We start from the raw sequence: 13,566 nt of genomic DNA on the forward strand, positions 1-13,566 counted from the left end.
AATTGCTAGAGTCTGGAATATAACCAACACATCAGTCGTTGGTTATATATCAAACTCATCTCTAATAATATTACTGCCTGTGTTTGTGTAAAAACCGTTTGCCAAATGCTTTCACGTGGTTATTTATTTTAATCCTTTCCCAAGTCCACTGAGGTAAGTGGATAACTACCTGCTCAAAGCCAAGTTTATCATTGTTAAAGGTCCAGACCAAAACGGTTTCCAACTATCAAATGTTCATTCATCACTCGCCTCCAATTGCTTTAATGCCTCTAACTTCTATGATTCCAGTCCACCGTGGACACTGGATAATTTCTGTAACAAATAAATGAATTTTTATCTAAAAAATAAAATTAGAAGGAATACAATTGAGGGTAGAAATGCCCTGTGCCTCATTATCAACACCATGTGATCAACATACCGCATCATAATAATTAAATACAGGTTTCTTGTTCCTGCTTGCTGAAAGAAAAGTCTCTTATTTAGAACTCAAAACCAGCAGTGTAGCTGTGTCAAAGAGTTGTGAATATCTCCTGTAAAAAATTTAATTTATCATATTTAGAGAACTGATACTGCAATGCCTGACAGGCACAGCTTCCCAAAGTTTCGAGTAATTTCAAAAACTAAAATTTTACTACACACTAAGAGGTCCAAAGAGTAGTGAATAAACCCTGAGCTGACCTTGTTTTAGTCCCGTGGTGGGTTCCTGCTGCCCACCTCTCCACAACCAAGTCTGAACAATTTTCTTGGTTTCTTGCTCTTCTTGAAGGACCAGAAGGAGGAGTGTTACCCAAATTAATTGACCCTGGGATTAAATCCTGAATGACCTTCATTCCAACCTAGATTTGTATCAGCTTGTTTCAATTCAATAACTCCAATGTCCTTCAAATATTCTATTTTAAGAATGCCGTCCATACTGTTAGCACCTTCACACACACAAAAAAAAAAAAAAAGAAAGAAAGAAAGAAAAAGAAAAACATTAAATGTTCTCTGAGTTTTGGTTTGGAAACATTTCAAGCCAAACAGTGAAAATCATAACATTGTGTATCTCTCTCCAGTGGGATCTTAGAGAACTAAGAGAAGAATCATATAAGAAGGTCAATGGCACCAAAAGGCAGAAATTTCCCTGCATGGGAGCAGTCCAGAAAGACTTTGTGTAGTGGGGAATTTGGGATACTTTTTGGAGAATGTGTCTCCATTATGGTCAAATTGTATTGTATTCTTTATTTCCTTTATTATCTAAAAGTTTAGAACTGCCTATCTGGTCAAGTAATACTCAAATGGGGTCATTTTAAACCACTCAGATTTCTACATGCATCGCTAATTCCACATCCCAAAATACAACTCACCTCACCCCACTTGACCTCTACCCCATCCCTACCCTCCAGTCACCTCCTTTGTAAAGCGGCTGCCATTATTTCTGAAATGTGGTATAATCTTGAAATATATAGGAGCAGGAAAAGAAACTTTTAAGAACCAAGGTGAGGGAAGGAGGAGAGGCCACATGTTCCAGGCCTAGCATTTACCAAATCCTGCTATTTACATGTTTCACATTATTTCACATTTAGACTACAGGCACATTGTTCTTTTGTAGTTGCTGTCAAAGCATTAATGTGTTACATGTAAATGTTGAAAACTGCCTATATTATATTTATAACCCAACTTTGGCATTTCTTCACATCTGAATATACTAGGAATACAAACCTGGATATCTACTCCAGGGTCCCTCTCCCACTAGAATTACCGGTCTAGTTTTTAGAATTGAGGCAATCATCAAGCCAAAATAATGGGTACTGAGAGTGGGAGAACTCATCTAAATGTCAAATTAAACTTTTATAAGGAGTGCTTAAGGAATTAAAACTACAGTTTTTAAAATTTATTCTATTTCTGGGATGTCTGCCAGCAAAACATGAAGGCCTTGAAAAATCCACAGCACAAAGAAGACACAAGCTGTTTGTTGTGGCTCCTCAAGCAATTTCCACAACTTGTCTGGGCTTAAATTGCCTCAACCCTCTTAAAAGGGGGGATGGGGGGTGCGGAAGTGGGGGAGGGGGCGTCTCAACCAGCTAGTAGTCCCTTCAAGGTCCCTTTCAAGTTTTAAAGCCAATACAAAAATACTAACAATTATGTTCAAAATATAAAATGTCTAATAATTTCAAAAAACGAAAGACCAAGGAACCTCAAACATGATTCTTAAGCATTCAGAAACAGAAAGTCCTCGTAACTGTGAGGTGTCATGAAAAGTGCACCTTTGGCTTGGCTGTCATTTGTTTCAAATAAAGCCTGAGCCACAGGAAAACTATTTTAACACTCTGAGAAGATTAAATAGTTAATCCACTGGGAAACCATGTTGAAAAACAGAATTCACAAATCCGCTTCCCAGAGAGAAGCATTGAAAATAGCAAACATATTTGTTTTATTTTGAATAAAATTTTTCAATGATACACTGTATACAAATACTTTCTATTATTTGCCATGCATTTTCATTGACGTGTTTTTCTTCCTGATCTAAAACTCAGATAAAGGTGATGTCTAATGTTGACAGAAAACGACCGTTTATAAGTCAGAATCACACAGGTGAGTTGTAACTTGTCTTGGGGGAAAACATCCATAATAATGAAAATTCCAAGTTTACTTCTTTGAGGAGAAATTGATGTGAATTGGAAGACTGGGCAGATTATGGAATTAACTGCCAAGATAATTTCTGCTTTCATGGCTGCACTAAACTGGAATTTCTAGTGCCCCGTTCACTATCCCATAATTATGCATCAAAATATTAACCAATTAGCAGGTAAGATGGTAAGAGCTCAAGGGGTAGTGATAATTAAGACATGAAATCTGAACTTCCATGGAGTTTCAAACAAGCATATCTATCACACTTTATAAATGTAATGAACCTGAAGAAAATGTGTCAGATTTTGTAAATAAAATTTCATTGACTTAGAACTCGTATCATCCGCTAGTTTTTACTCCTCTCTTTCCTTTTCCTTACTTCCCAATCGAAATATAAAGACATACAAGTAGGGCATGTATGTTATATCAAGTAGGACATGATATAAATGAAATCTTTCTAATCCATAGGCTTTGGAGTTCAATTTTTGTATGATATATGTTTGGAAGCAGAACACACTTTTCATTTTTAAATCACTGTTCTTGAGGAATGTATGAACTGAAATATGCTATTAAAAAATAGAGAGAAATAGCAAGAAAAAAAAATAGAGAGAAATAAATACTAAACTGGAACAATTGTTTTTCATGGCTAGTTTGTGCTGCTGTCGATATTTTATGTTAGTTTGAACATAGTCTGTGCATTTGAAGAGCCTCATATTGCTAGATCTGAGATTCATGAAAGCATGGATCATGTCTGTCACATGTTGTGTATCCACAATTGTAGGCAGAAAAGCACCCAACACAGGGTAGGCACTTAATAAATATTTGTTATTTTAATGAAGGAATAAACAAAACACCAAACAGCAGATAACCATCTATTTCTATGAAGTAAATATTTCTAAGAGCCTTGCTTATCTACCTCTATGTTTTCTAACCATTAAATTGTTTCAAATAATTTACCACACATGTATATTCATATTTCATCTTGAAAGATCCTTATTACATTGAAATTAGTACATAAAGTGTTTTGAAAACATTTGGAAATATGTTTAAGAACACAGAAGTAGGTATCAAAAACCTGAGTTTCAGTTCCAATTTTCATATTTAGTGGCTGAGAAATCTTGAACAGGTCACTAGTGTCTTTGAGAGTCATTTTTCCATCTGTATAATAGGGATAATATCTGTGCCACCTACTCATAGGGTCTTTATGTAGATTAAATAAAATACTGTGCATTTGTATTATAACCAGAGTGGAACAAAGAAACTACAACAGCCTAAATGTTTCCTCTCTAGTCACCAGAGTACCCAAGGTAGACATACTGTTGGAAAAGTCAAGTTTGGAATGGCAAAATAGTTTCTTTGTGCCACCATATTGACTAACAAAAACAAAACAATCACATATTGAATAGACTGAATATGGAAAGTTCTTACAACCCTTAATACCACTATATTGCCACCTCAGCAGGAGGAAAGAGAAAAGTTCAGGGAGGTCACAGTGCATATCAGTGCAAGTGACAGACCTCTAACAGAGCCTTTGAGGGTCCAATCAGCCCTAAAGCCTGCTGAGCAATGCTACTTCTTAAAAGTACTTCCGAGTAAGGTGAAAACACAGCAAATTAGACATTCCACACTAATCCAAACTCACAGTCAAAAATATGTACTGCTCTCTGCTAAAGCCAAGCAAAGATATTTTAGTTCACAACCACATAGACCAGCGATCTTTAACTCTTTTCTCTCATGGTACACATAAACTAATTACTAAAATGCTGCGACATACCAAAAAGTATATTATATTTCTTTGCCAATCTGACAAAAATATAGATATAATTTTGATTTATTCACACCGAATGGCTATTGTTGTGCTGGCTGTTGTCATTTTTTAATTTGACAGTCTAAGGGGAAAGAGGTCAGTGTCCCTGACTAAATAGTCAGGTACTGCGTGTTTTAAAAATCCTTGCGGCGCACCAGTGTGCCTGCGGTGGCGCACCAGTTGAAAATCGCTGACATAGACAATGACATGAAAACCAATGGTTATTTCTGTATCTCCATTTTCATTCAGCTCTTTGATATATTTTGCAAGCTAAAACCCCTATAAAGGAAAAAGTCTCAAATGTTATTTCAGCATTACAACAGGGAAAGGAAAGATGACAATCTTATAATGTCTTAGATTTAGAATCAGCTACCATACAGAGCCCATGATTAGTAGCTTTCTACACCTATGCACTGGGAGGAAAAAAATGTTGCTACTCAATCAAACCTTATATGTATATGCATGTGCGGGGGGGTGTATAACTACTCTAAAAACAGACACCTAATATTTTTGTATTTTATTGATCTAAGGGTGAGGATAGTCTGTGGAGACTGACTTAAACAGTTTTATTTTCTATTTCTTCATCACATTTTTTAAATTATAGAGCAGCACTATCCAATAGAAATATAATGTAAGCAACATTATATTTAATTTTAACATATCTGGTAGCATTCTGACCACAAAACAAAAGGCCACCAGTTCCATTTCCAGTCAGGGCACATGTCTGGGCTGTGGGTTGCATCCCTAGTGGGGCACAAACAAGAGGCTACCTCTCTCACATCAACATTTCTCTCCCTCTCTTTCTCCCTCCCTTCTCCTCCCTTTGAAAATAAGTAATTAAAAAAATAAATTTCTGGTGACCACATTTTTTAAATGGAGAATTAAATATATGAAGTTAATTTTCACAATATTTTATTTAACTCAACATATTAAACTATTATCATTTCAATATGTAATCAATACAAAGATTATTGCTATCTTTACATTCATTTTTTTCATACTTTTTCATAAGTCTTTGAAATCTAATACATACATTACACTTAACACATACATCAATTAGGACACTAACTGTTCATCAGAAATACTTTATTGGGCCCTGGCTGGTGTGGCTCAGTGGATTGAGTGCCAACCTCTGAACCAATGGGTTGCTGGTTCATTTTCCAGTCAGGCTGCATGCCTGGGTTGAGGGCCAAGTGCCCAGTTTGGGGCATGCAAGAGGCAACCACACACTGATGTTACACTCCCTCTCTTTCTCCTTTCCTTCTTGAAAAAGAAAAAAAAAAAAAAAGCAATACTTTATCAGTATTTAGATTTCATAAACTAAAAACAGATCCACATACCAAGTTGTTCCAAGCATAGATAAAATTTTTCAAAAAAACTAAATTAAGGACCAATTTTTATAATCCTTTAAAATTCAGTAGCATTAATCATAATTCAAGTGGGGGTCAGGGAGTGTCTCTGTCATCTGAATCCATATCTACCTACACTTCAGATATATACTCTACCAAAAGGCATTTTCCCAAGTTGAATAAAAAATGTTCTCCCTAAATGAGAAACTTTCTGTTCAACTTCTTTTCCCTAAAACTTTATAAGACCCATGCACTTATTTTGAAAAAACCTAAAATAGAGTCATCAGCTTTGACATAATAATAAGTCTCTACATCTAATAAAACACAAGAACCTCTAGGACATTCTTGTGCATTTACACAAGTACAGTCAACTCTCTATTTACTACCTGTTATTACATTATACATTGAAGAAGAAAAGCAGGTTCAAATGCCCTGCTGATTTGTGTCTATTTGTGGATTTACTTACCCTGCTGATGAAGTTATCACAAAGTGGAGGGTAGGATAGGAGGGCACTGGAAAGGTTACAGACTCTGAGGAAATAGTTTAACATTAACTTCAGGTCCTCTCTTTCTGAGCTCTAACTTTTCTAGCAAAATCTAGGTATGAATAACCTATCAAAGTCAAAGTCATTCATTTGTAGTTGAACTAGTACAGAACCAGGAAGAGGCAACTGACCTTAATAGTAAGTAAAGCTTTGCAAAGCATGTTTTTGCATCTCACCTTTGTAGGCTTAATGGTTAACAGTTTGGGTTAGAGTCAAGAAGTCTGGGTTGGAACTCTTGTTCTGCCACTTGCTATCAGTTTAACTTTGGGCAGGTTACTTAATCTTTCTGTGTTTCATCTGTAAAATGGCCATGATAATAATAGGACTGGATCTACATCAAAGATTGTGATGAGGCATAAATGAGATTTCACAGGATATAAAACATCTTAACACACGGCATTGATCCTGCCACATGGTATGTGCCCAACAATTATTTCTATTTTTAACTAAAAAAATCTGGATAATAGAGATGGGGATAAATGCTTAATAAGTATTTGTTGTAAACAAAAATACATGTCAAAGCACTTTACAAATACCAAAGTGCTATATAAGCTATTTTTATCTTATGTAAAATAAGTTTAGAAAGTGGATCTATTCAGACAACGTATTTAATGAAGAAAAAAATAGATCTTCACGATGTGGCTTACTATTGTTAAATTTTTTATAAATCCTTTACCCAACAATCAGACCCACGCTAGTCACTTAAAAAGTACTCATATGCATATCGAAGCCAAATATAAGCTATTTATCTGTCAACCTCACTTTCAGGTGGTCCAAGGCTCTGCTCTCCTCCACTGCAAAGCTGCATCGGATTTAACAGCATGGCCAATAAATTGCCCTATGATGTTCTAGAATATTCACAGATAAAAATCTTAAATCTCTACAAATGTTTCTCTCACAGACGTATTTTCTGTTCTCATCACTATTTTACATTCCTTGACCAGATCAGCTAACAAACAAAACTGCTTCTTACTGGGCTTCCTATTTTCTTTCCTTTCCTTTGGCATGGTACCATTATTAATAAGTATTAAAAGACCAAAAGATACATAGTAGCAGTAAAAAGAAGAAACAAACTAATCCAACAATTAGATAAGTAGCCCTAGAATAACCAAGGCCAAAGTAAAACTTCAAAAGCTTTATAACAGGTGATTCTAAACAGTCATAAAACTGTCACTTCCATGGGTGGTCATTTCCTGGTCTGTAAAGGGCATGCGAAAAAAAAATTCTTTAAAATTAATTTTTCTTTAAATTGACAAAAATACAAAGTATATAATAAAATTGCCATTTCTATGCCTAATCAAGATTTGTCACTAAAATAACAGAAATGCTGACACGACAGGATGTGCAAAATAACTTTCCAGAAAGATGACGAGCGGAGAATTTTTTAAAATACTTGCTCGAAAAACAGGTTATTTTTATAATCCTTAAAGTATACATAGAGAGAAATGAATTCACAGTAGTAGTCTATCCGAGCTGTGAAAGCAACGCACTTATTCCACCATGAATGCTTCATTAATATTTCAGTGATGATGTTGCAATTTTCCATGAGCAACTGTCAGAGCTTTGCTTCTTGACATATAGCAAAACGGTCTAAACTACATTCAATACCTGAGTGTCTGCCATTGACCACACGCAGTTCTGAAGTATCCAGTATTTTCAAACTCACCCCCAGGCATATATAATTGTATATTGTACCCACCCTGCACGCATTTTAACCCTTCCACTTGCTGAAGGGTTCCTTCCTTCTACAGACCCAGCGCCAGTGATTTTATCTTAAATAGAATTCCCATTCCAGCGCCTTAGAGGCCAGATGTGCCTCCTATAGCCACCTGCTCGTGCTATTGTCCACCTCGCGGTGATGCTTAAGGAGACCTGCATTTGCACAGACATCTATCTAGAACCTGCGGGTGGAAGCGCTGTCAGGCTGATGCTTTGTCTCCCGCCTCCGAAGGCCGGGGTTGCACGTACACGTAGAGCACACTCTCAATAAAAAGAGCTTCCCTGTCCAGCAGGGAGGGAGCGCCTCCAGGCAAAGCCGGACAGGCAATCGCCCAAGGCAGCCTGAGCTGAGACGACTGTTCCTCAGGTGCGGGACCCGGAGGAGCCAGGGCGCCTGGGGGACCTGGCGCCGCGCAGCCGCTGGCCACCTGCAAACGCCGATGGCTTGAGGACGGCTGGGGTCTGACCAAGAGCGCCCGGCTGCGCGCGCCAGGCCGGCGGGGACCCGCAGCCTCAGTTTCCACGGCCGCCACCCACCCGCCGCGCCGCCGCTCAGGTCTCCGCACCGTGGCGGTCGGTGCCCCAGACCAGAGCAGGTCCCGGCCGGCTGGCCGCGCCCACAGCCAGCCGCCCGCCGCCGCCGCGTAGGTCCTCACCTGACAGCCACCCGCACCGAACTCTCATCCGGGGCGCCCCACATGCTGGTGGCGAGCGACAGCCGAGCCCCTGGGCCTCTGCACCGCAGAGCTGAGGCGCCGCTGGAGCCGCGGCGCTGGGGCTCAGGAGGCTGGAGCGGCAGGGGGCGGCCGGCTCACCTCCGCCGCGCTCCAGCCATGTTAGGCGACTGAATGGAAAGGTGGCGGCGGCGGCGCTGAGGCAAGCGCAGAGGAGGAGGTGATCGCCGGCTGACGGGCACCGCCCCTTTTCCCCCACTCACCCCCCAGGATCTGGGGCGGGGACACGGCGCGCTTGAATGGCGAGCGCGGCGGCGGCGGCGGCGGAGCCAGCAGGCCGCCGCCGGCCTGCAGACCGCGGTGTCGGTGCGCCCTGCCCCCTCCGGTGGGGACGCCGCCTGCCCGGGACCGGGCTGAGACTCGGGGCTGCGGGCCCTGCACTGCGTCAGCGGCGCCCGCCCAGCCCGGCCCACCTCGCCCTCCCCCAGCCGGCGGCCCGCCCTGCGCTCGGCGGGGCACTGCCTGGCGCTGCTGGGCAGCCGGGCGCGCGGGGGAGGGCTGCCGGCCGCAGGCTGCCCACGCCCGAGGGCCCCGCAGCATGCGCGCCTCCCAGGCTCTCCCGGGAGAAGGCAGCATCGGACGCTCGCCGTGTGGCCTGTGTCTCTTTTAAAACCAAAGCCTGTTCTCCAGCGCAGCGCCGGGAACGAGCCAGCAGCCACTCTGATTCGGCTTTGTTTCACCCGTAGCTTGATTGTCCTCTCTCTTGCCTGGACTTTGACTCCCTTCCCCAGCCCCCAGCTGAACGCCCGCCCTCCCGGGAATCAGTCCCTCCTGCTAATTGGGCTCCGCGCTTTGGCCACGGTCTCTGTTCTGCAGCCCATCGCCCATTGACCAGCCGCGTGGGATGTGGAAATGATTTGCTCGAGACTTTTGAATGCGTTTCTGTTGAATCGCTTGTACGCTGGTAAATGAACTGCACCCTGGCACTGCCGAACGCTCCCAGAACTGAACATCCACCAAGACCTGCTCTGTAGCACATCCTTCCAAAACCGACTTTCTTTCCCTTCTGGCATCCAAAAAGCACCTCTCAACCCCGGGATTCCATCAACATGGACCTGTGGTGGTTTCTACTTGGGACTATTGTGCTTCCACATGCCTTGAGACAGCTCTGTGGAAACAGCCTTTATTAGTTTGACCACAGAGTCTCTTCTGTGGACTGCCCATGCAGTTCTCTAAATAAACATGTGGGGACACACAAAACATAATAGGTTAAATGGCACCATCCACAGAGAGGCACTGCCCCAAGGACCTACAGCCGAAAATCCCACGCCTAATATCCTACCCAGCGGAGCTCCAACAGCAAGGCTCGCAGGAGGCAGCGCACTTTGGGACAGACAAGAAGGGTTGAATGATCTTAGTGACTGTCCATGTGATGTTTAATCATAGATAGGCTTAAACTTACTCTGTCTCTTAACCTCTGAGTCTTAACATAGAACTGGGAAGGAAAGGGAACAGCGATGGTGAGTATCCTCCTGTAGAGCGAATTGGTAGCAAAGCGCTCTTCTGGCTGTCTTTCTGGAGAGCATCCCTCCCCCTCACTATTTATCGATCAAGAAATCTGAGCGCAGGTTCCTTCTGCCCTCACAATCCCACATCTGGAGGGCTCTGGATTGGCCACCTTGCGTCTTGGAAAGATAAAAGCTACAACAAAGGCAAGGAAAGCCAAGCAAATTTAGCAAGAAAACTAGAGATTTGTATAATTTAGGGCCCTTTTTATTTAAACAAAGTTTCATTTAAAGTAGCACTAGAACATATATGACTCAATAGGAGCTGTGAAACACAAATGCCACCAGGAGCCAGGCAGGTAACTTGAATGGGCGGAGCAGGCAGGGTGGGGACTGCTGTAGAACAGAGAGAGAACACAGGCCCCTCACAAAGGCAGTGGCCACTGCAGCTCTGGACTGCTGGAATGCAGACCCACTGCTGCCAAGCTTTGTGTTTGCTTGTATGTTTGTTACTTCTCAAGAGACAGAGAGAAAACAGACCCTTATGTGAAAAGTCCTTAGTTTTTTTAAACATCAACAACTAATTCATCACTACACTTATGTTCCATGTAAAACAATCAAAATGTCCTATTTTTTGCTCCATAAGATGCATTTCCCACCGCCCCCAAAAAATGGGGGGAAATGTCTGTGCATCTTATGGAGCAAATATTGTGTCAGAGACCATGATGTGTATTACCTGACCTGTCAGTGAAGGATGAAACTGTTGTACGGTCGGTCATTCAAAAAATATGGCATTAGCAATGCCTTAGATGGAACTGAAGATAGTATTATATATAAAGATAGTGAAGAAAGTGATACCAGTGATTGTGAGCAACAGAGCTTCATAAATTCTGACACTAGCGATGATGAGTTCTTGGGCTTCCCAGAAAACTAGAAGAGTCTCTCCTCATTTGTTAATGACAGTGATGATGGTTCTTAATACCGCTTTTGACTGCTGTTCACTTTACATGGTTGAAATATTATTCTGTTATATTTTATTAAATATTCTAGTATATCATTTGGTTCAGAATATTTTTTTTCTTGTTTTCCTCCTCTAAACCTAGATGCATCTTCTGGTCAGGTGCATCTTATAGGGCAAAAAATACGGTATGTCTTGTGCCAACTTCAGTCCCAAGCATCAGGCTGAAACTTCTGGTCACAACATTAGCACCAATATAGCTGTGTCTTTGAGTACATGTTACACATGGGTTCAGGAAGAGGTAATGTAAAAATTCAAATTCTCATTGATGACAGAGTCTAATTTTCTTCCAAATTTCAAAATTTGTAAATTAATGATCTATTTTGTAGTCAGTTAAGATTCCTTTATAGCTGCTATAATCTCTTTCCTTATGACTCATCTAATGATTATCTTTTTTAAATCCTCACGAGAGGATTTTTTTTTTTTTCCATTGCTTTTTAGAGATAGAGGGGAAGACAATTTTAGAGAGAAGGGAGGGAAGGGAGAAAGAGAGAGAGAGGAACATCAATGTAAGAGAGAAACATGGATCAGTTGTCTTTGAAATGCACCCAATCAGGGACTAAACCCATAACCCAGGCAGAGGCCTGACTGGGAATCAAACCCATGACCTTTCACTTTGGAGGAGAATGCCCAACCAACTGAGCCACACCAGCCAGGGCTCATCTAATAATTATCTTAAGTTAAAGGAAACTCCAAGGGAACAGCTCTTACCACAGAGTGGTTTAAATCCTATTCCAATTATTCACACAATAAATATTTAATAAATTACTGCTATATGCAGACAGTGCTGGGCACTAGATATGAAGAGGATTAAGATTGTTGGTGTCTACAAGGAGCTTACAGTCTAGTTCAGGGAGAAAAACTTGAAAATCTATAATTACAGTATTAGAATTTATGACAAGAGCATTATAATTCCATCTGGAAGACTGAGGAATTCTTCAGGTATAGACCGTTCAGAATGATCTCCGTGAGTCCAGTCTTGCCTCTACACTGAAGTAAGGGTGACAAAAAATGTAAGTTGTTTATGTCATTCTCTTACCTGAAACCTTCTAAAAATTACCTAAAAGAATTAGAATGAATTCTTCTAGACTTGAAGGCCTACACACTCTGGCCTTCCCAAGCTCTAATCTTATCTTTTGCCACTCCAAGTCTTAACCACTCTTTTTGGTGAAACTGCCTTTATTTCTATTCTTTGAACACATAAAGTTATTTTCTGTCTTAGGACTTTTGAACTAGCTATTCCCTTTACCTGATCAGGTGCTTTTGATTTGTTAGGTATCAGCTTAAATGCTATTTCCTTAGAGAGACCTTTCCTATTCAATCTAAATTAACAACTCTAGACAATTTGCAAGCCCAGTGAAAAATTGAAAATGCAGTGTCTTGTTAGGAAAGCAATATAAAAATGCTGTTAAAGATACTGGTCTATAAAGCTTTTTTTTCCTTCTGAACTCTCTTGCTCAACTTGTCATGGTGTTTTCTTAATTTGCTATTTAATGTCATTTTCCATAAAGAAAAATTATAATTTTTAATTATTAGTATGATTTTACCATTCATCTTCATATTGTGCAGTGTCAGTTTTATGATGTATAAAAGAGCATTTAATTCATATGTGGAATTATCAAAATTATATAATTCCTATTATGTAGTTCATACACACATAGGAATTTCATTTTTAACTGAACAATAGAAACATTGTACAAAACAACTCAATTGTTTTTATTTCATTTCTTGATACACCTACATTCTACTAACACTTTCTACCTTTGGCTTCCAGATGAGTCAGGAAGAACTGACAGGAACAGGAACTACCTTTCCCTGTCTTTGTTTTCCTTTTTACATCATCATTTTCAGAGTCAGTAGTTGGCAGCTACAGGGAAGTCATGAGTAAGATAGAATAAGATAAGCTTCTTTGGTCATTGTGTTTCTTAAAATGCCATTGCCTTCTTTTTGTATTTGAAGCAAGTTCTGGTTTAAGGGAAGCATGGCTTCTCAAGTTGTCAGCATCCCTGTTTCATCGGGTGAAGATATAACACATTTACCCAGTACTTGTACAGTCTTTGAATCTCACTTAACTCTTACACATTGTGGGTCAACCTGAATTCTATGCTCACAGGACATCAAGAAAGCTGTATGAGAATAGTGTGACAAAGAACAGAGGACATGCCTATTGCATATGTGTCCTCTGCTTACCCAAATGCTCCAGTGTTTTATCAGACCTGCCTTACAAAACACAATCTAGTGATAAAATTATTGAGAATTTCAAGACAATGATAGCAGAGCATTAAACCAAGAGTAAAGCCCTCTAAGCACAGAGCGTTGTGTGACCATAGTGACAACTCA

At 40.5% G+C, this 13,566-nt stretch overlaps 1 protein-coding gene across 10 annotated transcripts in view; it reads right to left on the reverse strand.

The window, feature by feature from the left end:
* The window catches only part of KIF21A (kinesin family member 21A), a 133,592-nt gene extending 124,682 nt beyond the window's left edge, over window positions 1-8,910 (reverse strand). For 9 of the 10 annotated variants that reach the window (XM_090273016.1, XM_090273012.1, XM_090273018.1 and 6 more), the window contains exon 1: window positions 679-861. In XM_090273016.1, coding sequence (XP_090129142.1) covers window positions 679-830 — 152 coding nt within the window. In that variant the 5' untranslated portion in view covers window positions 831-861. Of the gene's footprint in view, window positions 1-678; window positions 862-8,685 lie in introns of those variants that run through there. The other variant, XM_090273014.1, reaches the window with a different exon arrangement.
* Window positions 8,911-13,566: the final 4,656 nt, after the last annotated feature.

This window comes from Furipterus horrens, unplaced genomic scaffold, assembly GCF_987537825.1.
Source record: "Furipterus horrens unplaced genomic scaffold, mFurHor1.1.pri manual_scaffold_4, whole genome shotgun sequence".
NCBI lineage: Eukaryota > Metazoa > Chordata > Mammalia > Chiroptera > Furipteridae > Furipterus > Furipterus horrens.